This window comes from Lissotriton helveticus, chromosome 9, assembly GCF_964261635.1.
Source record: "Lissotriton helveticus chromosome 9, aLisHel1.1, whole genome shotgun sequence".
NCBI classification, from domain to species: Eukaryota; Metazoa; Chordata; class Amphibia; order Caudata; family Salamandridae; genus Lissotriton; species Lissotriton helveticus.
In genome coordinates this window covers 1,254,015,824-1,254,043,094 of record NC_136070.1, presented here as the reverse complement: position 1 = coordinate 1,254,043,094, position 27,271 = coordinate 1,254,015,824, and the positions used below count along the sequence as shown (strand labels likewise).

Below are 27,271 nucleotides of genomic sequence, written 5' to 3'. Positions count from 1 at the left end.
TCATTAGCAATGATGAGCGATAACAGAACAAAATATATTATTTGCATTAATTACTCTTTTGTGTTTGTTTATATAATAGTTATACAAATGAAGCTTAGAGATGGCTGCAGAAAAATAGTGCACTTTTTTAAAAAGTGGCGCAAGAGAGGTGGCGCAGAAAAATGACGCTTTCTGAAAAGAGGCCTAATGTTGAAAATGGCACAAGAGAAAATAATTCTGAGAAGGATGGGAAAAGCCTCTGAGCTTTTATTTTGAAAGGTTTTGGAATGAACTGCTAAAAAGATGACTCTGTGGAGAAATTTGTTAATGTGCCACGGGAGCCTAGAACGGACAGGCTCAAGGTTGGAAGGAAGAGACGTGATAGATTTGCATTGCTTGAAACTTCTTTCGATACAAAATGTAGCAGCCTGAGGAAATGCTGCCAAGACTTCTACATGAACAATGAACTAGTGAATTTGCCCGGGCATGTGAGAAGGAGGTGTCACAGTTTACTGTGGCACGAGGTGGCTCAGCCAATGGAGAACTAGAATTTGTCTGCTGGAATGTGAAAAATAGTTAGCTCAGCTTAATTTAGGGTATAAAAAAGGGCTCAGAGAACAGATAGTTGGCTTACGCTCGAGAATTCTGGAGGACGTGTTATGCTGATGGACTACACACGTGAGGAAAGGAGCTTTTATTAATTACTTTATTTCTAGGTGATGAGGGTAGAGACAGAGAGATAGTTAGAATTTTGGAAAATGCTTAATTTTACTTATTCCTGCTAATGAATAATAATTCTTGATTTATGCTCTTTTTATTAATTCTGAATAAACCTCTCTTTATGTCATTTTCTAATGCTTGCTTAATAAAATTCCAAAACCTGAGTTTTTCTAGATGTGTTTAAATAAACTTTCTAAATGACAAGCTGGTCTCAATCAATCAATCAAAGACATTTATAGAGCGCACTACTTACCCGTAGGGTCTCAAGGCGCTGGGGGGAGGGGGGTGCCGCTACTGCTCGAACAGCCAGGTCTTCAGCTTCTTCCTGAAGGAGAGGTGGTCTTGGGTCAGGCGCAGGTCGGTCGGGAGGGAGTTCCAGGTCTTGGTGGCCAGGTAGGAGAAGGACCTTCCTCCTGTAGTCGCTCTTCGGATGCGGGGGACGGCGGCGAGGGCGTGGTTGGCTGATCGGAGGTGGCGTTGGGGAGCGTAGAAGTTGATTCGGTTGTTGAGGTAGCTCGGGTCTTGGTCGTGTAGGGCTTTGTGTGCGTGGGTGAGGAGGCGGAAGGTGATTCTTTTGTTGACGGGGAGCCAATGCAGGTCTCTCAGATGTCCGGAGATGTGGCTGGTTCGTGGGATGTCGAGGATGAGTCTGGCTGAGGCGTTCTGGATCCGCTGGAGTCTCTTCTGGAGCTTGGCGGTGGTACCGGCGTAGAGGGCGTTGCCGTAGTCCAGTCGACTGGTGACGAGGGCCTGGGTGACGGTCTTCCTGGTCTCGGTGGGGATCCACCAGAAGATCTTTCGTAGCATGCGTAGGATGTTGAAGCACGCTGAGGAGACGTTGTTGACTTGCCTGGTCATGGAGAGGGAGGAGTCCAGGATGAAGCCCAGGTTGCGTGCGTGGTCTGTCGGTTTGGGTGCGGTGCCCAGGGCGGGGGGCCACCAGGAGTCGTCCCAGGCGGAGGGTGAAGAGCCCAGGATGAGGACCTCCGTCTTGTCTGAGTTCAGTTTCAGGCGGCTGGTCGTCATCCACTCGGCTACCTCTTTCATCCCTTCGGGCAGGTTGGCTCTGGCGGCGGCGGGGTCGTTGGTCAGGGAGAGGATCAGCTGGGTGTCGTCGGCGTAGGAGATTATGCTGAGGTTGTGTTGGCGTGCGATGGCCGCGAGGGGGCTCATGTAGACGTTGAAGAGGGTGGGGCTCAGTGAGGATCCTTGAGGGACGCCGCAGATGACTTTGGTGGCCTCTGATTTGTACGGTGGTAGGCGGACTCTCTGTGTTCTTCCGTCGAGGAAGGAGATGATCCATTCCAGAGCCTTCTCCTGGATTCCGACGTTGCTGAGGCGCTGTACTAGGGTGCGGTGGCAGACAGTGTCGAATGCCGCGGAGAGGTCTAGGAGGATGAGGGCCGCTGTTTCTCCGTTGTCCATCAGGGCTCGGATGTCATCGGTGGCGGCGATGAGGGCGGTCTCGGTGCTGTGGTTGGCTCGGAAGCCAGACTGTGAGGGGTCGAGGGATCCATTCGTCTCAAGGAAGGCGGCCAGCTGCTTGTTGACGGTCTTCTCGATGACTTTGGCTGGAAACGGGAGGAGCGAGATGGGGCGGTAATTCTTGAGTTCGGTGGGGTCCGCTGTGGGTTTCTTGAGTAGAGCGCTGAGTTCGGCGTGCTTCCAGCTCTCCGGGAATGTGGCGGTGTCGAAGGATGTGTTGATGATGTCTCGCAGGTGGGGTGCGATGACAGCGTCGGCCTTGTTGAAGACGTGGTGGGGGCAGGGGTCGGGTGGGGATCCGGAGTGGATGGAGTTCATCGTGCGGGCGGTGTCTTCTGTGCTGATCGGAGTCCAGGCGCGGAGGGTGGTGGTGGGGGTTGGTCGTTCGGTCGTGGTGTGCGTTGGTTGGTTGTTGAAGCTGTTGTGTATGTCCGCGATCTTGTTGTGGAAGTATGAGGCGAGGGAGTTGCAGAGGTCTTGCGATGGGGTGATGTCGTTGTTTCCTGCGCTGGGGTTGGATAGCTCTTTCACGATGTTGAAGAGTTCCTTGCAGTTGTGTGCGTTGTTGTCCAGCCGGTCCTTGAATGCAGTTTTCTTGGCGGCGCGAATCAGCTGGTGGTGCTTCCGGATGGCAAGCTTGAAGGTGGTCATGTTGTCCAGTGTTGGTTCCCTTCTCCAGACTTTCTCGAGGGCTCGGCAGTTCTTCTTGGAGCTCTTGAGTTCGTCGGTGAACCATGGGGCCTTCTTGCTGCCGGGTCTGCTGGGTGGGGTCCTCAGCGGGGCGAGTTCGTCCGCGCAGTTGCTGATCCACTTCGTGAGGTTGACGGCAGCCTGGCTGGGGTTCGCTGAGCTGGCAGGAGGGTGCTGGCTCAGGGAGGTGGCGAGCTGGTCGGCTGTGATCTTGTTCCAGCTTCTGCGGGCAACCTGTTGCTGGTGGTGGTGGGTCGTCGTTCTTTTGAAGGTGAAGTGGACACAGCTGTGGTCCGTCCATTGAAGTTCTGTGGCGTGGCTGAAGGCGACGTCAGTGCTGGATGAGAAGACGGCGTCGAGTGTGTGTCCGGCGAGGTGGGTGGGGGTGGACACCAGCTGCTTGAGTCCAAGATTGGCGAGGTTGTCGAGCAGGGTGCTGGTGTTGCGGTCGTTGTTGTTCTCCAGGTGGAAGTTGAGGTCCCCCAGGAGGATGTAGTCCGCGGAGGGGAGGGCATGCGGGCTGACGAAGTCGGCGATGTCCTCGCTGAATTGAGTGCGTGGTCCCGGAGGACGGTAGATCAGGGTGCCTCTGAGGGTGGTCTTCGGGTCGGTGTGGATCTGGAAATGCAGGTGTTCGGCGGTGGTGAGGGTGTTGTCGATGCTGGTCGTGATACGGATGGTGTTCCTGTGGATGATGGTGATGCCTCCTCCCATCTGGTTGGCGGTGCGATCCCTCCGGGTGATCTTGTAGCCCTCTGGGATGGCGATGGCGATGTCGGGAGCTGAAGAGGCGTTCATCCAGGTCTCCGTGAGGAAGGCAACGTCAGGGGCTGTGGTGTCGAGGAGGTTCCAGAGTTCGATGGCGTGTCTGTGGACGGAGCGGGTGTTGAGCAGGATGCACTTGAGGTGGGTGCTGCTGGTGTTCGACTTGGCGGGTGCTGGTGCGAGGCAGGTCCGGATGCAGGTGAACTTGCAGGCGTGGCAGCTGAAAGGTCCGTGGGTGCGTCGAGGTGTGGCTTGGTGGCATCCTGGGGATCGGCCGGTGTTGAGTGCGCTGAGGTTGGCGGCGGTGTACGTCAGGCGGGTCGGCCGGGGTCTTCGAGTGCCAGGGGTCCTGGCACTAGGCGCGGTCCAGGCGCGGACGGGCGCAGACGGGCTTACCTTTGGCGCGCCTTCGGCGCACAATCGGAGCGCCCGCTGCGCGTTCGCACGGTCGCCATATATGGCGAAGTGCGCGGGGGGGGCGGAGCAGCTGGGAGGCGGGAGCGGGGAGGGTACAGAAAGAAAAGGGGCGGGGTAAGCGGTGGTGGCGAGAAGCGGGGAGGGATGAGATGGGGGCGGCAGAAGGGGGCAAACCAGGAAAACCAAAGGAGGAGAGAAAGAATACAATTTAAACAGCAACAGCAAATACAAATACAATTTAAATGGACAAAAAGCAGAGACAATAACTAAGACAGGGACACAGGGCAGGAAGCGAGTGCAGACCACGCCGCTCGGTGGCAGGGGGCGTGGTCTCGCGGCGGAGACGGGGCAGGCGAGGCACAGGGCGGGAAGGCACACGCAGCAGCTGGTGGCCGTGCGGCGCGGGGGTGTCCCAGAACTGGGTCTTGATTATTGTAGATAGTTTAAACAACATATTTAGATCTTATCGCCTCATGATTCAGTCGCTCTATTGTTGATATGGGCCTAGTGTTGTAGTGTAAGTTTGGTGGTAGTAGATAGTGTCATTTATGCAAAATTTTGGTGAGAGCGCTGGATCAATTTCATGGTAGCCATCGGACGGTTTATATGTTGTTTTTGACATACATGTTACATGCATGATACATATATGTTGGTATATTCATAGGATTAAATTTTAACATATGTTGAGTTAGTCAGTTTGTTTTATGTAAGAGATTTTTCAAGCAGTGTGAAATTTCTCAGGTTAGCCATGGCTAGAGATGTGTAATGCTGTGATCAGGACGCTGATATGTAAGCAGGTTACACAAGTACATTTGTTCTGCTTCTGAGGTGATATCGCCGTGTATCACCAGTGTTGTGGCCGTGCAACACATGTTAGGGCTAGGTGTGAATGTTGTATAGTGAGGATTATCTAAGAAATTTGAACAGCATGAGTATAGGGACTGAGAGCCTGTATAAAACTCACTGTGATAAAAGTATTAGTATATATTCGAGCTTGAGTGAAGGGTAGGGTAACGTCGGTGCATGATTATCTATAAACAGGTGAGAGTCCTGTAGGGGTACATGTTTTATATCTATAAACAGGTGAGAGTCCTGTACGGATAACGTCGTTTATTTTACTAACGGTGCATGATATCTATAAACAGGTGAGAGTCCTGTACGGAATTCATGTGTGTTTGAATAGGGAAACTTTCTGTTTGAAAGTGTGTGATTGTTTTGTAATTGTGTTCAAGTTAAACTTTGAAATGTCACTTGGTTGTGCATTCTGAGGGAGATGAGTTCATATATTACTTGTTAGAAGGGAGTAAGAGTTGCTCTACTGGCAATTGAAAAATATTCTATGAGAATAGGGCCGACTATTCCAAGCTGAGGATACTTGAATGAATGTAAAACTATCCTATTTAGAGAAGCAGGCAGATGAGTCCGTTTTATGTATTTACTAAATTGTACCAAAAGTAATTCTAAGGTACTTAGGAACGTTCAAGGTAAAGTCTGTACCATTCTAAGACTTTATAAAGTCATACACTAAAAAGCATTGTGCGCTATTTAAATTCATTCAAAAGTAACACGATCGAAAATTGTGAAGGAGGGGCTATTTTAGAGAGTGAGATCGTGTGGGGAGAGACTGAAGCTGCAGCAGCTGTATACGTCAGAACAGCCGCGCTCTGATTGGGTGAGGAGTCAGGAGTGTCATAGTAAAGCTGCTCTCTAATTGGTTAAGAGGCCTAAAGCCTCACAACAAAGTAGTGAGAGCATTATATTAATTTAGGTGGTCTTGCAATGATTAGTTGTGCCACCACAGTGCTTCTAAATTAAAGTGTCCCGTTTTTAGAACTGTCAATTGAAAGCAATTACGCAATTACGCAAAAAAAATTAATGCCAATATCATAGCTAAATAAATTATTCCCGTTTTAAAAATGTGCCCGATTTGGTTCTTTCCTTAGTTTTAACAGTGTTTGTCACAACTGATAAATGGCTGGTGAATATTATTGTAAACACACCTTGTAAGGGAGAGGGCCAAATTAGGAGCAAGAGCGTGTGGAAAGAACTTAAAACAGAAGCAGCTGTCTGCGTTAGAGCCACTGTGCTTTGATAGGCTGAAAGTTCCAGTTTGTTATAGAATAGCAACGCTCTCATTAACTGGGGCGTTCGGCGAATGACAGCAAGACCGCTTTGAAATTAACTGAAGCATCGTAAACAACATCGTAATTGACTAAAACGCTTTGTATTTTTAAATTAGTTACATACTTTTAATGTTCCCGATATAGTTTCTATCTTTTCTAAAATCGCGCAATTGTAAAATAAATTGCATTTTATAAGGGAGGGGCCGTTTACCGTGTGAGGAGCGAAGGGGAGAGCTGCCAGCTGCAGCGGCTGCCTACGTCACAGCCGCCGCGCTCTCATTGGTCAGAATATCACAGCTTCAAGACAAGGCTGTGCCCTGATTGGTTAGGATGCCGTCGCGTCATAACAGAACGACGCTGTGATTGGCTGACAGCGTTTTAATGCTTAAAAGTGGGTGCCTGTAATATTAATACTTTACAAGTGCCCCAAAAGTTTAATGAATATTAAAAAGTTAATTTTACTGTTAGCGAGCGTTGTAGAGCATCAGAGTGCAAAGGGGAAACAGCAACAATAATAACAATTTCAACTAAGGTAGCGCTAAGACTAGCTGAAGTGTGACGAAAAGTTACACTCCAATTGGATGGGGAGTTTGTGACGTCAAAGAGGTGTCGCGCTCTGATTGGATGGAGCGTTACTGTGGTGCTTAAGAATCAAAAGTGCCCCCGATTGGATTTCTTTCCTTGCTACAGTCCTGTATATCATAAATAAAATATAATAGAGGCTAACAAATATTGTGCATATTATTATAAGTTCAGCTCAAATTTAGATCGATAGGAGGAAAACTGTATATCGCAGCGACTGTGAGTGTTTGAGCCGCTGTGCTCTGATTGAGCAAAACACCAAGTACGTCATCGTGGAGCAGCTCTCTGATTGGCTGGAGCTGTTTACAATTGTCCCCGCTTTAAATTTATTGTAGATGCGCTATCAATTCAAAAACGAAACGTGTCACAGCTGATACTTTGTTTGGTTTTTGGTAGTGAGCCGATGTACTTCAGTGTTCTGGTTTTATTTTTACAGTGCGAGTGCCATAGTGTTTGATAATTACATTTGTGGGTGTCCTTATTATTGTTGTGGCCGCATTGTTGATTTGAAGGAAGGGGTTTTGTAGAAGCTGTGTCGTTCAGAGAGGGAGAGAGAGAATGTGCAGACGGCGACGTGCGTTTCAATTACAACAGTGCTGAATTTGGCAGAATATCGCGAAAGCTGTGTTCCAATTGGTCGAGGCGCTCGTGATGTCACAGCAAAGTCGCGCTGTAATTGGATAAAGCGCTAATGAGTTGTTTATAAATTTAAATGACCCCTTTTGATTTCTTTGCTGATTGGACTGTAGAAACATGTTATAATTGATGTATATGGTGAGCGATTGTACTCTGAGTTATAAATAAATTTTATGTAGAAGAATACTGCAGTAGTAACAGTGTGTGTTATAGTAAAAACAAACGCTGTAATTAGTTAAGCATTGCAAAAGCAGTACTTTGTTTGGCTGGTGTGTTACAAAAGCAGCATTGTGGTTGGCTGCATTGATTGGCCCAAACATCTATGTGCTATTGTTGGCTGATGCACATTGTTTGATTTGTAGAGTGATTGGGATTTAAATTATTTAACACCGCTAGTGATTATAGTTTATTGGAAACTGTTTTAGCATTAATTTTGCCTAGAGATAGAGCCTCCATAGATTTGCATGCATCATAAGCTATTGTGCTATAATAAGCTGAAATATTATAGTGGCTGCAACAGTATTGACTGTGTCAGAAGAAAATACATTTGGGCTAAATTTATTGATAAAGGAGTCTAAAGGTTTTTGCAGCAAAACATTTTTATTTAAATTTAAGTCAATTAGATTAGGTTTTCTTTTTCTACAGGTGGTGATGCAGAAAGGTGTGTAAGTGCAAATAAATACATTTTAAACATAGCTGATTGCATTTTAGTGTTTAGTTGTTACAAAATAAATATTTTATATTGCTGTTTTTGCAAATTCATGTTTTTCTTTCCAGGTTAATTAAAATTAGTGATACAGGTAAATTAGGAGAAATATTAAATTGACCAAGTTATAAGGTTTTTCTACACCTGATAGAGTTAAATTAATTAATTAATTGATCAGCAAACGCTGCAAGGTAAATCTAGAGAGTGCATTTACCAAATTATCTAAAGAAAATGACTTCCTGGTATAAGAAAATGAAAAAGGTTGTTGCTAAATGTGAGAATAAATTAATGATTCCTAAATTAGCGAAAATAGATGATAAAGGTGTCAGAATAGAAAATGTTGATCAAAATAAAATTGATGTTGTAGATATTGATCAGAACAGGAATTCAAGAAGACCTCCAAAACAGATTAATGTAACGCCAAAAGTCCCAGATCAGATTGATAGAATGTCAGCTCAAACTTCTTCTAAAAATGATGCAACAGAAAAACATGATGAGATGCCTAGTGTTTCTGGAATTAATATTCCTGATCATGTGAATTCATCAAATGATTTAAAGGAGTCCATGAAAATTATGGAAACAGAGACAGTCCCTGTGCTTGGAAAGGATGAAATTAGTTCCATAGTTTTAATGGTCCCATTAAATTCAGAAATTAAAATTTTTACTGAAAAAGTTTATTCTATTATACTTGAAATTGAATTAGTAGGGATTACAACTCAGCAAGAAACAGAGATGACTTCAGTTCTCGCAAGTGAGAAGTCTGATACTGATCTGATTGAATTGACACAGCCTGATGAGTCAAAATTATGGTCAAAGAGAAAGGAGATTGAAATAAATGAGCTGAATGAACATCTACAAATACAGCGACAGGTGATGATTCAGCAGAAGGAGATGGCTTCACTACCATTGCAAAATTATGTTAATGAGCAGACGGATAATACAGATACTAAATTAAATAAAGAACAGGAAATGAGACCACAAAAAATAAATGTACTTCCAGAATCTTGGAATGAATATGATGGTCTTCTGAGTGAAGACATCCAAGTAACAGATACAATTGATCAACAGTTTGAAATATTGACTTCTGTAGGTTTACCTATCAGAAATGCAAATTTAATTAAAGGATTGATTGATAACATTCAGTTGGCAGAAGGGATTGCTGTCGTGAAATGTGCAGCATACAAATTGAATGATGAACATGCTTTGAGTTCACTAATATTAACACCTGTAGTTGAAACATGGCAGGGAGTCAAAGATTTACAAGATGAAGCAACTCATGAGGAGAAAAACACATTGTTGAGAAACACATGGTTGAGAGCAGATAATGGACAGCGAGATGAGGATGAGATTTGGACACACAAAGATGGCAGAGTAGTTTTACTAAATAGCATGATTACTTACATGGACAGAATGTACCATGATCTGAAACAAATTGAAAAAGATTCAATGGTCAAGCTTTTCAAAGAAATTTGGTCAAATGAAAATTTTAGAAAAATTGTAGAATTTCTTTACCAGAGGTGTCTGACTTGCCAGCAAGTGAACACAATTAAGAGAACAGTTGTGGGATTGGGAACAGAAGAACAGGAGAGAGATTCATTCACTGGATTACAAATGGATTTCATTGAGATGGCACTGCATGACAAACTGTGCTACATTTTTGTGATTATCTGTTTGATTTCAAAATGGGTTGAAACATTTCAGATGCGACATAATGATGAAATTACTGTTGCAAATTTACCAGATGGCAGAAGACATATTGAAAACAGACTGCTCCATTGTACAGATAGAACAGAAATTTCAGGTGTTGAGAAGCAAGAGAACGGTACTATAAAAGACAGAGATGCAAAAATGTGCCTAGCTAGAGGTACAAAGTGGACAGATATCTTTCCACTTGTTTTTTTTTTTCTTGTTTTTTTTCTTTCAGCCATTGTTGGGCCGAAGGAGTGTCCCTAGGGGGGTGACGATCATGTAGACCGGAGAACACAGAGTTAAAGTCACCTGCTATGAAAAGATTACTATCTGGGAGGCTCAACAACACTCGGCCCAAATCGGAAAAGGTAGAGGTCTGTAGACCGGGGGGCACATAAACGGCAAACAGGGAAAGGGTCCAACCCTCATAGCGCCCCACGAGGACGGCGTAACACCCCCGATCATCAAGGATCACATCATCAATTGCCAGGGGGAGGGAAGCCAGAACAAGGATGCCCACCCCCCTGGAACCCGTGGTAAACCCCGAATGTGCGACGAGGCGATAGCCCCACCTGTTCATTGCACAACAAGTATTGCCCACTAGATGAGTCTCCTGCAGAAAGACAATATCAGGAGACAAACGTCGCAGACATCGCAACACCACACCCCGCTTTATACGATCCCCCAGACCATTGACATTCCACGAAATAAACCTCAACCCGCTACCCCCCATCCCACACAGTGATGCCGGAACCCGCCCCCAAGGAGCATGACATCGAAAATACCATTAGCAAGATAGAATCGCCTTGAAAAAACAAAACACAAACATTAAACTTCCCATCAACCCACTCCCCCAACGACCAAGAAAACACCCCCCACCCTGCACCCCTGCAAGAAGCTAAAAAGCCACCCCAACATGCAGTGTGCCTGTCGCCCAAGAACCCCCACTCTACAAAAAGACCCCGGAGGAGGAAAGGCCCTGTCCCACCCGCCACCCCGATCAAGATAGAGAAAGAGGAGAACACACAGAAAATAGAGGCACTTAGGCATAAAATCCCGGAAGAAGTTACGTGGCACGGTGACCGGGGCATAGACAACAAGTTCAGCTCTCTACACCACCCTCGGCACCACCCAGGTGTTCGGCGGGCTCAGTCCCAGGAGGTCGGTCCGGCAGAGAGTCCAGCCAGTCATTCACGGAATCAGGCCGATCAAAGAAAAGGGTCCGGTCATTGTATTCAACTCGCAGCCTGGTTGGAAAAAGCATAGCGTAGCGCAGTCCCAAGTCCCGGAGCCGCTTCTTGACTCCACGGAAGCCCATACGCTGTTTCTGCACCAATTGAGAAAAGTCCGGGTAGAAGTTCACCGTGGCATTCTCAAAGGCCACCGGGCCCTTTACTCGCGATGCCTGCAGGATAGCGTCTCGGTCCCTATAGTGAAAGAGTTTCGCAACAATAGGTCTCGGCGGGTCGCCCGGCTTGCCCTGGCCTCCCGGAACACGATGGGCACGTTCCACTGCGAAGAATTTACTCAACCCAGACGGAGAGAGGTAGTTCTGTATCAGGTCCTCGACCAGGAGATCAACAGAATGCGGGTCCGGATTTTCCGGAACGCCAACCACACGCACGTTACAACGACGTGCCCTGTTTTCAAAGTCCTCCAAGCGCCGGGTCATGAAATCGTTCACCCTTCGGAGATTGCCAATCTCCGTCTGTATCTTCGAGACGTCGGCCGTGAGGCTGGAGGACTTGAGATCCAATGACTTCACCTTCTCGTTTGTTTTAGATAGGTCGGCCCGAATCAAGTTCACATCAATGGCCACGGTGTCGATTTTGTGGGCCAAAGCTTCATACTGTTGGCCTATTGTTTCCTTCATGCCAGAAATGGCGCCCATGATGTCCTGCAAGGAAGGCTCCGTCGACGCTTCCACAGTGTGGTCAACTGCACTCGGGCCAGGCAAGGCGGCTCCAGGGGACCCCTTCGAATGGGTGTACCGGTCCATGACGTTAGACTGGACCGGGCCCCCACGAAGGGGCGTTTTGGTCTTCCGTGTCTCTCGGCCCCCTCTGCCCGCCATGTTGGAGACCGCGTCCCAGGGGACTCACTCGACCCGGTGAAAATGGCCGCAGGAGAGCAGGGCGTTGTGGCCAAAAAGCAGCGGCGAGGGTACCTCTAGGTGTGAACCAGCCTGGAAGGACAATAAGCTAGCCAAAGGCACAACAGCAGTCTCGTGCCGCTGGACCCAGCAAGGGCCAGACTCCTCTACCAGACGTCGCAGTCTGAGGCAGAATCGAAACCGAAACTTAAGAGGGGGACCCACAAGTCGAATCTCCCTGCCGCTGTTGTTTAACTCAGACACGGCCACAGTGCCTCACCCAGACCCGGGCGCACCTCCAGGGCAGACCCGGAAAGTTCGAGTCGTCGTATCTTCGGTGCCCCTGGTCCAAATCAAAATCGAAAAACCACAGGAAGATCAGCCCAGTGTCCTCTACACAAATCCTCGGGAAGAATCAGGATATGTTCAGGATATTATGCCGGGAGTGGCGGGGGTCCGGAGAGCGCTGTGCTCACGCGGCCATCACGGATGCCCGCCAAGCTCCTCCTCCTTTCCACTTGTTTTGATGTTTCTAAAAAGTACTACTGATAAAAAGACAGATTTAAGACCACATGATATTATGATGGACAAGATCATAAGTCAGGCATTCATACCAGTGAAAAGAATGATGACTATCAATGATAGCATCAATTTGGAGTACTGCAGAAATTTATCAGATGAAATGACTTCTGTGTCTGATGAAGATGGAACTGAAGTGCAAACAAGAGAAAAAGAGCAAGCACTTGATCTCTTACCAGGTAAAAGGATCAGGAAAAAGGTTCGTCTAAAAAGAAATTGTCTAGTGCCAAGGTGGCAGAAAGGGAGGCCAGTTAGTCTTGTCACAACAAATGCAGTGAAGTGCAAAAGACTGAAGAGGTGGATTGACACTGGCCATACTTTTCGTGTATCTACACCTGAAAATCCTGATGAGGATAGTGTCACCATTGCTGATTCAAATTCTGAAGAAGAGCCTGAAATGAATCCAGATCTTGAAGATCGACAGGATGGTCGACATCTGGAGAATTTGATTGAAAAACAAGCCTTGAATGAAAAAGACTTGAAAATTGTGACAGATTCAGAAAATGGTGGAAATCTGCCTGAAAAAGAAGCAGAAGAAGAATTTGATCAGATTGTGATTCAAGACTAGGAGAGTATTGAAAAGCATGAAAGAAGCTCTGAAAGCAGGAACAGGAATTCTGAAACTGGGAAGTTGAAGGTAATTGAAGAAGAAGAAGATGAATTGCCAAGTACCAGCTACAAGGATGATGTTCCTAACAGAGTAAAGCTGCTGAGTAAAGAAGTACCTGAGTCCAGAATTCTAATTTCTGACAGTGAAACTGATGAGAGTGATGAAGATTCTCAAATAAGAAAATTCAGAAAAGGAGCTTGGAGAAAAGAATGCAATGTGTCCGAGCAAAAGAAGAATTTATCAAGAAAAGATGGTAATTGGCCAGGAGAAAATGAAGGCCTAAAATTCAAATTGAGATACAGATCAAAGGAACAGATTGATGAGATATCAAGTCAAAAAGATTCTGAAAAGAAAAATGAGACAGGAAAGAAAATAGAAGTGAAACCTGTAGAGAAGATAAATAGTTGCAGTCAGGAAAAGATTGAAGAGAATAGTGACAATGATTGAAGTACTTACCTGTTAAAGTTTTAGGTTTCTGTTTTTGGCATAAGGCTGAAGAAAATGTGTTAGATGACACAAGGTCGAAGAAATTGTGTTAGCTGGAAATTTAACATGTGACATTAGGTCGAAGAAAAACTGTTAGAAGGTTAAAGGGTATATAAAAAAAAATTTAAAAAAATTGAAAAAGGGGGGTGTTAGAAATTTTGATAAAATTTTGATAAAAGTTTTGAAAATTTTGTTTTATTTTTCTTTGCAAGCTTAATGAAAATATTTTCAACAAGCTCAAGATGCTTAATTTTAAGAGATATTGTAAAATGTCTCTGATATATGTGTTCCTAATAATTGATACTTTGGTTAATTTAGGTTGTCATTTTTCCTTTAGAAATTAACAAAGAGAAGTTTAAGGTCAATAGGACAAGCAAAGTTTCAGCTAGTCAAGACAAACATAGTATAATACTGACACTTTTATTAGTTATGGTTTTTACAACACTCTTATTGAAGCTCAGTTGCATGTTACACAAGAGAAAGAAATAGAACTGGAGAGGTTTCTTAAAACTCAATATGAGAATTGTAGATAAACTGATGAGAAGTTTTTAGAAATACTAACACAGGTGAAATTGAATCATGTTCATCTTAGATAAAAATTTTGCTAAAATGTTTGGTGTGGTTTGGTGATTTTAAAATCACCAGATGGGGGAGTTGATGAAGCGAGATTCAGAAATAATTTTTATTTCAACTCGCGAAGTCACACTTCCATAAATTAAATAATTATGCTAACAATCTGTGCTGTGTGTGTATTAATTTAACCTAGTTTAAAGTTGCATTTTCACTGAACACGCGGGAAACTAACATGTGTGCTCATAAATGTGCATTATGATGCATTCTCATGTATGTGGAAAATAATAAATTAATCTTGTCTATTGTCATGTCATAACTAATAGCAGCTGTTTTTAAATAACGGCATGTGCTTATTTTACTTTCCCTGTCTATGTGGTGTCACTCTATTCTCTATAGGTGCATAAAGAACCCTGCTGGATTAAATGAAGAATGGTAGATATAAAATGCTGCTTTATTTGTGCATTACAGCATAGGTAATTTAGACTAATGGGTTAATCATTAGCAATGATGAGTGATAACAGAACAAATTATATAACTTGCATTAATTACTCTTTTGTGTTTGTTTATATAATAGTTATACAAATGAAGCTTAGAGATGGCTGCAGAAAAATAGTGCACTTTTTAAAAAAGTGGCGCAAGAGAGGTGGCGCAGAAAAATGACGCTTTCTGAAAAGAGGCCTAATGTTGAAAATGGCACAAGAGAAAATAATTCTGAGAAGGATGGAAAAAGCCTCTGAGCTTTTATTTTGAAAGGTTTTGGAATGAACTGCTAAAAAGATGACTCTGTGGAGACATTTGTTAATGTGCCACAGGAGCCTAGAACAGACAGGCTCAAGGTTGGAAGGAAGAGACGTGATAGATTTGCATTGCTTGAAACTTCTTTCGATACAAAATGTAGCAGCCTGAGGAAATGCTGCCAAGACTTCTACATGAACAATGAACTAGTGAATTTGCCCGGGCATGTGAGAAGGAGGTGTCACAGTTTACTGTGGCACGAGGTGGCTCAGCCAATGGAGAACTAGAATTCGTCTGCTGGAATGTGAAAAATAGTTAGCTCAGCTTAATTTAGGGTATAAAAAAGGGCTCAGAGAACAGATAGTTGGCTTACGCTCGAGAATTCTGGAGGACGTGTTATGCTGATGGACTACACACGTGAGGAAAGGAGCTTTTATTAATTACTTTATTTCTAGGTGATGAGGGTAGAGACAGAGAGATAGTTAGGATTTTGGAAAATGCTTAATTTTACTTATTCCTGCTAATGAATAATAATTCTTGATTTATGCTCTTTTTATTAATTCTGAATAAACCTCTCTTTATGTCATTTTCTAATGCTTGCTTAATAAAATTCCAAAACCTGAGTTTTTCTAGATGTGTTTAAATAAACTTTCTAAATGACAAGCTGGTCTTGATTATTGTAGATAGTTTAAACAACATATTTAGATCTTATCACCTCATGATTCAGTCGCTCTATTGTTGATATGGGCCTAGTGTTGTAGTGTGAGTTTGGTGGTAGTAGATAGTGTCATTTATGCAAAATTTTGGTGAGAGCGCTGGATCACATCAGTACTAACGAAGCCATAAGCACACAGACATTAAACGTCCAAAGTTCAGTTACAAACCTTCCTGAAGGAGTGTCAACCAGAGCACAATTACTGGCAGACAAAGGGGGCTCTACCTCCTCGGAGAATATAAGGCTTGGAGCAATACCAAAGCAGAATAAGGCAGGGGCAATGAAAAAGTGTAGCCAAGACAAGAATTTATCAGTTGATAGAAACGATCCTACACCGATCACCAAACTCATTGCCGAGACACACGTAGCTGGATCTGATTCAAATCCTGCAAATACGACAGCATGTTTTTCTGCATCACTAGAGGAAAGTTTTTGGGTAAAACTGAGTGAGATCTTGACAGTGTCTATAAGAACAATCAACGACAGATTAAAGCATATGAAGGAGCGTTTAAAAAAACGTGAGCAGCTGTCTCTAAGTAACCTTGAGATAAATAAAAAAACGAACTCCATAAATTTATCGGTGATAAAGGAGAGATCTGTCGCTCCCAAAGACTCAAGAAAATCAAAGACCACTCCGACAATCCCCAATCCCCCGGGTTGTGATTTGTCAGCAAGCTCACCACAAACGAGGACGGAAAGTGCCCAGAGCACAATGACTGTTGAAAACACACCTGTGATAAAAAAAAACCTAGGCATATGACGGGCGGGGGACATTTGAAAGCTACACCTAAGGAGGGAATTTGCACTGGTATAGCCGATGTAGAACACTGTTTATTACCAGTTACAGACTTGCCCCCAGAATCTATGCCTTATGTCGTTGTTTTGACGAGTTCCAGAACTGGGGCGGGGTAACACAGAGTCCTTTACCGAATTAAAAATTAAGACAACATACTGGCTCAATACTAATAGGCCTCTACCCTTACATACCTGTAGCAAGATTTTGTTTGTTCGGAGGGTTAGCTGGGTGGGGAGAAGCAGGAAAAACATTCAGGGAGACTGCATCATTATAAACTTTGGAGACAGGCAAGCCACCAGATATATATGTGATGAGTGGCACCATACATCAGGTACCAGGATCCAGCCGTATGACCTAACATATTTTTATAGCCGAGTAACTAGTGCACCTAACTATTCTGTTCAGGGAACCTACCGGGCGGAGAACCTAGGCATTAGATACCCCATACACCAAAAAGTTTATGATGATCGAGCCCAGGTAATGGGCTTCCCAACTAGTAACAGATACAGTACACTTGAAATGGTGGACTGACTGCCCATAAACACTGTTACTTCTAATAAGCTTGGTATAATGGGAACCGAGATTAATGACAAGACCCCCGTGAGTCATCTCTCCGATAATAGCACTCAAAATATTAGCATCAGGGACGGGTTGGAAATGTCATTTGTAGACCTAAAGATCGCAGAGACAGGAAATGAAGGAATCCTTGCCGATACTACCATGCGGACAACGGATAGATCACTTAATAAAAACGTAGAAATGACAGAAAGCATAAGTCTCATGTCATGGAACATAGCAGGGCTATCGGGCAAGGTTGATGACACGGACTGCCAAACCCTTCTCTTAAAACACACAATCATATGTTTGCAGGAAACCTGGGCATTGGACTCAATTCACATAAATGGTTTCCGTACATTTCATACACCAGCAATCCACACTACAAGGGGCAGGAATAAGGGGGGGTCTGTGCACTTATATATCAAACCTCCTAGATGGCATAACCGTAAAATTCAAACCAATACTCATTTTGGTATTCACAGAAGGCACTTACTCATTTCGGTATTCACAGAAGTTAGGAGTCCTAACTTTAGGACTCCTAAATGCCTTGTGTGAATACCGAAAGTCTCAAAGTTAGGATTTTTCTCAGTTTAGGAGTAGTAAAGTTGGACTCCTAACTTTAGGACTCCTAAACTGAGAAAAATCCTATCTTTAAGACTTTCAGTATTCACAGAAGGCATTTAGGAGTCCTAAAGTTGGGAGTCCTAACTTTACTACTCCTAAACTGAGAAAATCCTAACTTTAAGACTTTCGGTATTCACAGAAGGCATTTAGGAGTCCTAAAGTTAGGACTCCTAACTTCTGTGAATACCGAAATGGATAAGTGCCTTCTGTGAATACCAAACTGGGTAAGTGCCTTCTGTGAATACCAAAATGGTAGTAAGTTTAGGATTTTGTCTTAAGTTAGTTCTGTGAATCGGGCCTTGTATTTTTATACGGATTTAGACACTCGAGAGATATAGATTTTACAAGCTTTAATAGTAAATCAAAGCAATTTTACTCTACTGCGAACAAGCCTTGGCCAAGTTAACAAAATGGAGACAGAGAAACTTTTTCAACAAAAAACTTAGATAGGTGACCGTCCGGTCGATTAGAAGTACTTGGGATGACCAACTCCAGGAGGGACCTAGTCAGGAGTACCAGTAAGGTCCTCAAGAATATTAGCCTCACAGAGGGAGCAATCCTTCAGCAGTTCCAGGAACTTTATTTGCATTGCAATGGATTCCTATAGAGTGGTCCTGATGCAAGAGATGAAGGATGCTGAAGATGCTCAAAGGATGTTGGATATGTGATGCGATCAACAGGGGTCTTCTGGCAGGAATTCCTTGGTCCACAAAGATGGTGAGGGGGGTCCTGGTTGCTGGAGCGACATCCCACAAAGTCCTCTACAGTCTGGCCATAGTCCACTCAGCAGTGGACTATCCGTTACCCATAGTCACGTTTGCAGGCTAATCCTGGGTGGATAAGTCACCTTCTGAGTGCCCTAGCAAATCCCCAACAGCACTTCCCGATCCAGCGACCTCGGGTATAACTCTGTTTATCGGGTCTTAGTCCTGAGTGCTGCAAGGCGGTGGTGGTAGCGGCTTGGAGACTTTGGGCTACCAACTTGCATCTAATGGATGAAGATTGGATGAGGAATGGTCAGGAGGTCTTGACGGACTACTTGCTTGGATGTGCAATACGAGACAAATGTGAACAATAGGTCATGCATTAATGGGATTTTTACCACACCCAGACTTACATAGCGGAAGCTATATTAGAATCTTCTGGTTGAATCATGTTTTGGAGCCCTGATGATGTCCTTTTGGACGAAACAGGTTGGCCGGGCTGGGCTGACTGTTTCTGATGGAAAGCTTTCATTGAATACATTTTTGGGGGTGATTTAGAACAAGAAACACAAGACTCCCAAGTGAATATTTTGAATGGGGACTCAGAAGAGTTATGTAATGAACATTACTATTCTTTGATTTGCAGAAAGAAAAATCACAGATGGACTTTTGCACACTCTTTTTCTTCAAAGATTGTTTGGGATTTTGCATGAACGTGAACCACAGGCAGCGGGTTGAGCGTGGTGGTGTGCTAATTGAACAGTCCTGATAATACACCAGTGCGCCCTGTTGCTGAGCCCACACTGCTGATTGTTGAGTTGAATTGTACCCCAGAAGGCTTCTTTAGCTATTGTGTATCTGTGCTGCGAACAGGAGGCCAGTCAACTGGCCCGGAGTTCTCTTGGCTTGATTGGGCTCTGGAGATGGCTTCTTCTTGAGCAAGACATGGCAAGCACAGTCCCTCTCTTCGCAAGCCAGCAGATGCAGTCTTCGACAGTGCAGCCTTACTTTACTGGCCCATTGATGCAGCAAGGCAGTCCACCTTTGGTCCATCTTCCAAGTCGGTCGCAATTTGAGGTCTGAGTGCCAAGGCTGCCCTATTTAGCTTCAGAAAATGCCCTCAGGATAGGATGCAGTTGGTAGCCAATGTACTACCAGGTTTCTTCCCTCCTGATGACCACTGCCTATCCCAAGATGCACCATTCTGCACACTCCCAACATGGTGAGACCCCTCTTTTGGAACTCAGAGCTCCTTAGCCCATCCCCAGAGGTGTAGTGACGAAGGGGCTACACTCTCCTGGAAAAACGGTGTGACAACTGGCTTCTCGATTCCTGTCCCCACTACCAGCCTGTCTGACTAAACAATAGAGAGCCCCTCTCCTAAATGTTACTCTTTTGCCCTTTAAAGGTGGCTTATCCTTAGAAGCTCACCGTTTGGGCTATCAACCGTGTGGCTTCCTGCAGGAGGGAGGTAACACCTCAATCCCATGCAGACCCATAATGTGCCATTTCCTGGGAGTCATTAGCACATGTCCTCAGGAAGGCAGAAAGCTTTCTGCAGGACAAGCCTGTGTACATCAGTAAACAGGCATTGGAAACCTTGGGCAACTAAAGTGGCAAGTTCTAAAGTTCCACTTTGTCCACCTGTGAAATTAAATTTGATTTAACCATTAAGTCGGATTTATTGCACTAGTTATTTTTATACCGAACAGTACCAACTTAGTAGTCCAATTCAGAGGTTAGCAGGACAGGGTGCCAGCCTGTAAATACTTTGTGATTTCCAATGGGGCTACTAGCCTTTCCATAGTAAAAACGACCATTTAGGGTCTTTACTGAGGTAACATGTAAAAGTACATATCCTACCTTTTAACATACAGCACTCTCCCTTAAGGCTCATTAGGCCTTCCATACATTCAAAAAGGGCATGCAAGCAGGTAAAAGCTGTCCTTCCAGTATTCATTTCCAGACGGGAGACATGTTTTACCATGTCCCACTCAGGGTAGCACAACAAATGCTGCGGTCCCTGGGGGTTACTCTAACTTACAGGACCTGGGCACCCCTGGTACTATATAATAGGCACTTGAAAGTAGTTAGGCTATGCCAATTGGGGACAAACCAATTAACCATACACCATTTTGAGGGTCAGAGCACATGCACTGCGTTCTGTTTAGCAGGGCTCAGGGCATTTTGCAGCCATTACACCAGTACCTAGTAGTCACAAAGGTGGCAAAAAGTGTGTGTGTGTGGGGGGGGGTGGTAAACCCGCAAAAAGCGGATTTCCTTACAACCAGTTCATAGCAATAAACTTGCATCACAAACTGAACAGGCATGGATTAACTGCACATAATAATAGCCAACAGAGGACCCTAATCTAGTCCACCACTGCAAGTCCCAACAAGCCACATACTGTGACCACTTTAAGAAATCTCACAATGACAATCCGGTATAGGATGATAGTGAAATAGTTAATCCCAGCAGTCCTATTTTTCCCTCCAAAGCTATGCCTGCTCAGGGCCATAAACTCTAAACCTACAATCTCGAAATGGGCATTCCAGTACGGTAACCAGTGTAGTAGACTATGATCATAAGAACTACCATAAAGCAACATGTAGAGATGTTCTAAGCTGCCATCTTACTGAAAACCAGAAATTTCATCTATCCTGCACCTCTCTTCACCCCTACACTGCTAAGTGTCATGTCCCAAAGCATGATAACCGTACTTCAATGGTAATCACAGGCCACATGGAAACACTGCCCACATAGGATCGAAACAAAAACAACACCCCTCTAGCCACACACCATAGACAGTGTAGCATGCTACTCGTGTAGGCAAGTGCTTCAGCGCCCCACATATACATGTTACGATACAAATGTGCAGATGTTAGAGACCAGGATTACAAACTCTTGAGAAATCTGAGAGTGCAGAAAGGATAGGGGTTAAGTTTGCAATTTCACATGAAATAGTTTTGTTTTTTTGAAACACCTACCGTTTCTGTTGTGATATCACTATACTTTGTGACCAACTTATCAGTAACACATTCTCCAATCCCAATCAGATCTAAAAAGATCTGGAAGTTATTCTGAAGATAGAAATGCTGCATGTGTATCCAAATAAGCAACATTTCCACATGGTCTTCATCACTTGTTAAGAACTTGCAAAGTTGGACTGCGCTGCTTAGAAGCACTTTTGATAAGATCTAAATGAAAATAAAAGATATGGATTACTCCTCAAATGCATGGAATAGTAAAAAATACATTTCTCAATACAGTTTAAATGATAACATTTGAAAAAGGTGTAGGGCCCTAATCACAAAAGGCACTTTGTAATACGTTTATTAGTAGTACAATAGTACTACTCATACTACAAAAATGCTATCCACTAACCTATGTGTGGAGGCTTCTGCTGTGCTTCTATCTTTTCTATGAGAAGATCTCTGTCATGGTATCGGAGATCGCTCCACATGTATGCATATGTTTTGTAGTAAATGCAGGAAGGACAATGGAGTGTGGCTTTTACGCCTTTGCCCACTTTCTTCCTGTGGAAGATACCATTGACTGCACCCATGAGACACCTCAGAACACCTTTTCCACAACAGATACCACTGATACTCCACGAGCAAGCAAACTGTCTGAGATGCCAAGGGCTTCTTCACTAATATGTAAACAACCTTTCCTGAATGCACACACACAGCTATGTCTTCAGTTCGTCATCTATTGCACGTCGCTCGTTGCTGGAGATTTCAATGACATGTAGGTCATTATTAACCAACATCTCACACCGGAGCTACATGTGCAGCTGGAAGGGTCGCATCGCAAACATACACCTTAATCATTACAACACAATACACACATTACCCTGATGCTCACTGCATGTATGTAGTCATTATGTTTTACATCTAGAATTGAGATTCCTTTTAAACAATTTCATGTTTTTGGGGCAGGTGATACTGGGTATGCTATTTCCGTCGCTCCTCACACCCTACCTCTAAAGAAGTAGTATAGGGCACACATAAATACACAAGTCATTAATAAATGCACCTTTTGGATCCTTAAGTCATGATTCAGATGTCTCTGAACTGTTGGGGGAGGAAGTCATGGAGTACTCCTCAGAAGTTGTGTGCAAGAATGTTGTAGCCTGTTGTGTGCTGCACAACATCTCCTTAAGTTGGTGCTTACATACAGATGTTGATACTGCTCTGTGCTCACATCCAGGTATCTGAGTGGTGGTACAGAATAGAGGTCAGGGTGTACTGGTGCGGGATTGTTTTTTTTTCTCTTTAGCTGCTAGTTAGGTTGCTGCATTTATGTGGTTGGACAGTCTCTTGTCCATGATTATTGGTGGACTACCACATCGTCCATATATACCATCTTGAGACAACTCTGTAATTTATATAATGTCATCAACAAGCACACTATGCTCTAGTTAAAAATAAATTATCAATTAATTTTTTGTAACATTCAAATACCTTTCATTAACACCACAAGTACAAGCACACACATAGTATACTCATGTTTTACAATGTACATACTCAAAAACTTACTCTTAACAAACAAGTTACTTGCCTTCGGTAACACCTTATCTGGTAGAGACAGTGTCTAGCCACAGATTCCTTACCTTTAAATTTCTATGGCATCAGACTGGATCCAGAAGATTTTTCTTCGAGCAATACCCTGGCGAGACGGTATTTGGCGTCTGTCGGCTCCACATGACGCCATCATCTGCGCCGATAGTGACGTCTGAGTCACCTACATAGGCATCACCTTAGCTCGCTGACGTCAGTTACTTTTTACGACTTTCTACGCCAAACCGTGAAGTATACTGACCATTGTGTATTTTGTAAACTAGGGCCCTGAAAGGGAACAGCCACGACCATAGAAATCTGTCTGCAGAGCGGGGAGGATGGGTGGGTCGGTAAGTAATCTGCTTCTAGATACTGTCTCTGCCAGATAAGGTACTACCAAAGGTAAGTAACTTGTTCATCTGATAAGATAAGACATCAAGCTGCAGATTCCTTTGAATAGATACCCAAGCAATACCACCTCTGGAGGAGGGCAGAAGACACATTATAGACTGAAAAGTCCTTCAGGACCGAACGGCTAAAATTGCCATGCCTATGTACCTGACTGTCCAGGCAGTATTGCTTGGTAAACATATGCTGTGATGCCCACATTGCTGCCTCACAGATGTCCAGAACTGAAACTATATGTGTTAGGGCAGTGGTAGCAGCCTTAGCTCTGGTTGAATGAGCTTGTAAGCCCTCAGCAGGCTGTTTCTTTGCACAATCGTAGCAAATCATGATGCAGTGGAAGAGTCACTGTAAAATGGTACTCTTCTGCACTGCCTGACCTTTCTTTGCACCAACATACCCCATGAAGAGTTGGATGTCCACCCAGTACTCTTTGGTGCGGTCAAGGTAGACGGTGGAGACGCTCCTCTTCCTAAGAGGGATGTGGAGGAGTATAGACTGTGGGAAAGGTGACACATTGCCCCACGTGGAATGGTTGTACCAGTTACAGAAGGAAAGAGGCCCTCGTGTGAAGCACCAACCTATCAGGAATATTGTCAAAGAAGGAGGGTTGGATGACCAAGCCTGCAAATTGCTCACCCTCCTGGTAGATGTAATGGCCTTTAAAAAGGCTGCTTTGATGGTTAGTAGCCAGAGGGGGAAATTATGCAGAGGTGCAAAAGGAGAGAATATCATGTAGACAAGAACCAAATTAAGGTCCCACTGAGGCATTTTGAAGGGAGTAGGCAGGAACATATGCATTTGTGGAATCTATCTACATTACGTGTCTTAGTTAAAAAGGGTTGGTCTGCCAACCTCAGGAAAGCAGATTGAGCAGAAAGATACCCTTTCAGGGTGCCCAGAGCACAGCCCTGCTGGGCAGAGTTGAAAAATTAAGCAAAACATCAGAAAGAGAGGCAGAAAGAGGGTCAATAGACTTCTCTCTACAATATGTTACACATTTTTTAAATCAGCTAGCATATACCATCTTGGTGGAGAGACGCCTGGCTGCCATAATAAAATTGCAGACTGTGGAAGGAAGGTCAAAAGCTGTCAACTGCTGCCGCTCAATCTGCATGCAAGAAGGTGTAGAGGTGATAAGTCCGGCTGGAGAACCCTACCCTGCTGATGCAACAGAAGATTCGCCTGAAGGGGCAGCCTGATTGGAGGATCAATGCTCATTTGGAGATGCTTGGGATATCAGACTCTCCCTGCCCAGTTCAGAGCCAGAAGGATGACTTGGGCCTGGTTGTTTCTGATCTTCTTGAGAACTCTAGGCAGGAGTGGTATGGGCGAAAAAGTGTACAGGAGACCTGAGCTACAGTAGAGATGAAAAGCATCTCCGAGCGAGCCTCAAAAACTCAGCGAGCAAAACTGCTGACATTGCGCGTTCCCAGAGTGTCATGTGCTCGAGTTAGGCATGGTAGTAAATAGTGCCATTTTACATGTACATGGTCCTTTCCTACAGTTGCCTTCACTTTGTCAAATTGACTTTTGACAAACATTTGAATTTGTGACACTTGGATTAGTTCCTTGGAAACACTGACATTGCTGACACAAATAACTTTGTGAGAACACTATCACTCAGCTTTTGCATTGTGTACAAAGCCCTCATGTGCGTGATTCAAATGTGGTTGGTATTACGTCCATATGGTGACACAGCTGTCTGTGGAATACAAACATTGGCAGCCTGATCACAATATCTGCCTCAGGTAAGGATGCTTTTTTAGGTCTCGCCTGAGACAGCGCCTGCTGTCTCTTCGAGACATTTAGTAAGTGGCTTTTAAAAGTGCCACCAGAGGCTTTTGCTGGCCTGCAGCTTGCGTTCACAAGCGCGTGCACATGCACAGCTGCCATCTTTGTTTTTATTGCTGTAATCAGGCTCCTCTGCTCACACTCCCCCCTCCCTCTTCGTTAGTTTCATTTGTGTCTTCTTTGCTGGGAATGCTCCTCTGCTTGCACTCCCCCCTTCCCTTCTCCCCCTCCCTCTTCATCAGTTTCATTTCTGTCTTCTATTGCTGTGAATAATCCTGCTTCCACCAGGCACACACACCTTCAGGCGTCATTGCACGCTTTCACCAGGCACACACACCACCAGCCGTCAGTGCACGCTTCCAACAGGCACACACACCACCAGCCATCAGTGCACGCTTCCACCAGGCACACTTCCACCAGGCATACACACCACCAGCTGTCAGTGCACGCTTCCACCTGGCACACTTCCACCAGGCACACACACCACCAGGCATCAGTGCACGCTTCCACCAGGCACACACACCCCCAGCCATCAGTGCACGCTTCCACCAGGCACACACACCACCAGCCGTCAGTGCACGCTTTTCCACCAGGCACACACACCACCAGCCATCAGTGCACGCTTCCCCACCAGGCACACACACCACCAGCCGTCAGTGCACGCTTCCACCAGGCACACACACCACCATCCATCAGTGCACGCTGCCCCACAAGGCACACATACCACCAGCCGTCAGTGCACGCTTCCCCACCAGGCACACACACCACCAGCCGTCAGTGCACGCTTCCACCAGGCACACACACCACCAGCCGTCCGTGCACGCTTCCACCGGGCACACACACCACCAGTCGTCAGCGCACGCTTCCACCAGGCACACACACCACCAGCCGTTCGTGCACGCTTCCACCGGGCACACACACCACCAGTCGTCAGCGCACGCTTTTACCGGGCACACACACCACCAGCCGTCAGTGCACACTTTCACCGGTCACACACACCACCAGCCGTCAGTGCAGCAGGCAGGCTCTTTTCAGAGTTTCTTGGTGAGTATGTGTTCGATGCCTGGGTGGGAGTGGGTCGAGTTTCCTTAAACCATGCTGAGTATGCAGGTGCAGTGCATGAACTCATGTGTGAGTGAGTCATGCTGCCTGGGGCTCACTCACTCCACACTTGTAAATTGAGCCTGCACCAGGCTTTTTCTCATTTGCAAAGTTCGGCAAATGGGCATCACCCACACCCCCGGGATTCAAATGTGGTTGGTATTGAGGTTCCGTGAGAATCGAAACGATGTTTCGGGTATGTTCTGATATGGATGAGTTTGGTATCTATGAACCGTAAACAACGAGATTAGTAGGTGTACGCGTTTTTGTTACACTACTTGGAAGGGTTCGTCTCATTTACGGGTTTTTCCATCCGAACCCTTGGGTTCTATTTTAGATACGGCATCCATTTTGTTTTCCTGCCCTCACGTAGTCAGCAAACAGGCAAATGTCCACTTCATGACCCTGAGTTCCCAAGCCTTACGGAAGATGCATATCCCTTTTGTACGTCTTTTATGACGAGGGGGATGACACTGCAAAGGCAGATGGCTCCGCTCGAGGGTAATCTTGCCGTGCCGGGCTATTGTTTTAGCCTTGCATGTGTTAGGCTTGAATCCTTTGATCCTGTGATCACGCTTCCGATATTACCCCCACACTCTCTTATTTTGTTGTCTGTCTTCCTTGCACCTGTTCCTGTCTCTTTCTTTTGCTTATTTACAATTAGAGTGGAATGTGCCTAGCGGAGAGATGATGTGCTTTTACAGTTGGGAACCGTCAATGTTACTGTAATCATGTTCCGGGCTTCTGAAAACATGAATGAAATCCTTTGAAGTTTACTGTGGGAACTGAGTTGTAACCTTTTGTTTGTTATGTTGCACAAAGACGAAAATGTGTATAAAAGGAGCGATTCACTTTTGCAATTTGAAGCAGACTCTCAGAACCTACACTTTGTTGTACTTCTAGCGATTTCTGTATCCCTGCAGTAATAAACGCTGATCTTTGACGCCGAAGGAAGTGTCCCGTGTCTCTGTCATTTCGTACGCCAGAACAGGTAACCCACGAAGGTTTCAGGTGTTGTCCCCTGGCACCGCTGGGCCTTAAATAGTCCAGTCCTTCAGTTGGCGCCCAACGTCGGGCGACATCAGCGGTACCGGTCCAAAGCCTGACGATCGTGAGGAACTTCGTGTGAAATCTCTGAGGAAAGG

At 44.9% G+C, this 27,271-nt stretch overlaps 1 protein-coding gene across 1 annotated transcript in view; it reads right to left on the bottom strand.

The window, feature by feature from the left end:
- The window catches only part of LOC144783414 (E3 ubiquitin-protein ligase rnf213-alpha-like), a 2,376,820-nt gene that overhangs the window by 1,656,418 nt on the left and 693,131 nt on the right, over positions 1 to 27,271 (bottom strand). The window contains exon 13 of the mRNA XM_078662402.1: positions 21,252 to 21,461. Within this exon, the coding sequence (XP_078518528.1) occupies positions 21,252 to 21,461 (210 nt within the window). The remainder of the gene's footprint in view (positions 1 to 21,251; positions 21,462 to 27,271) is intronic.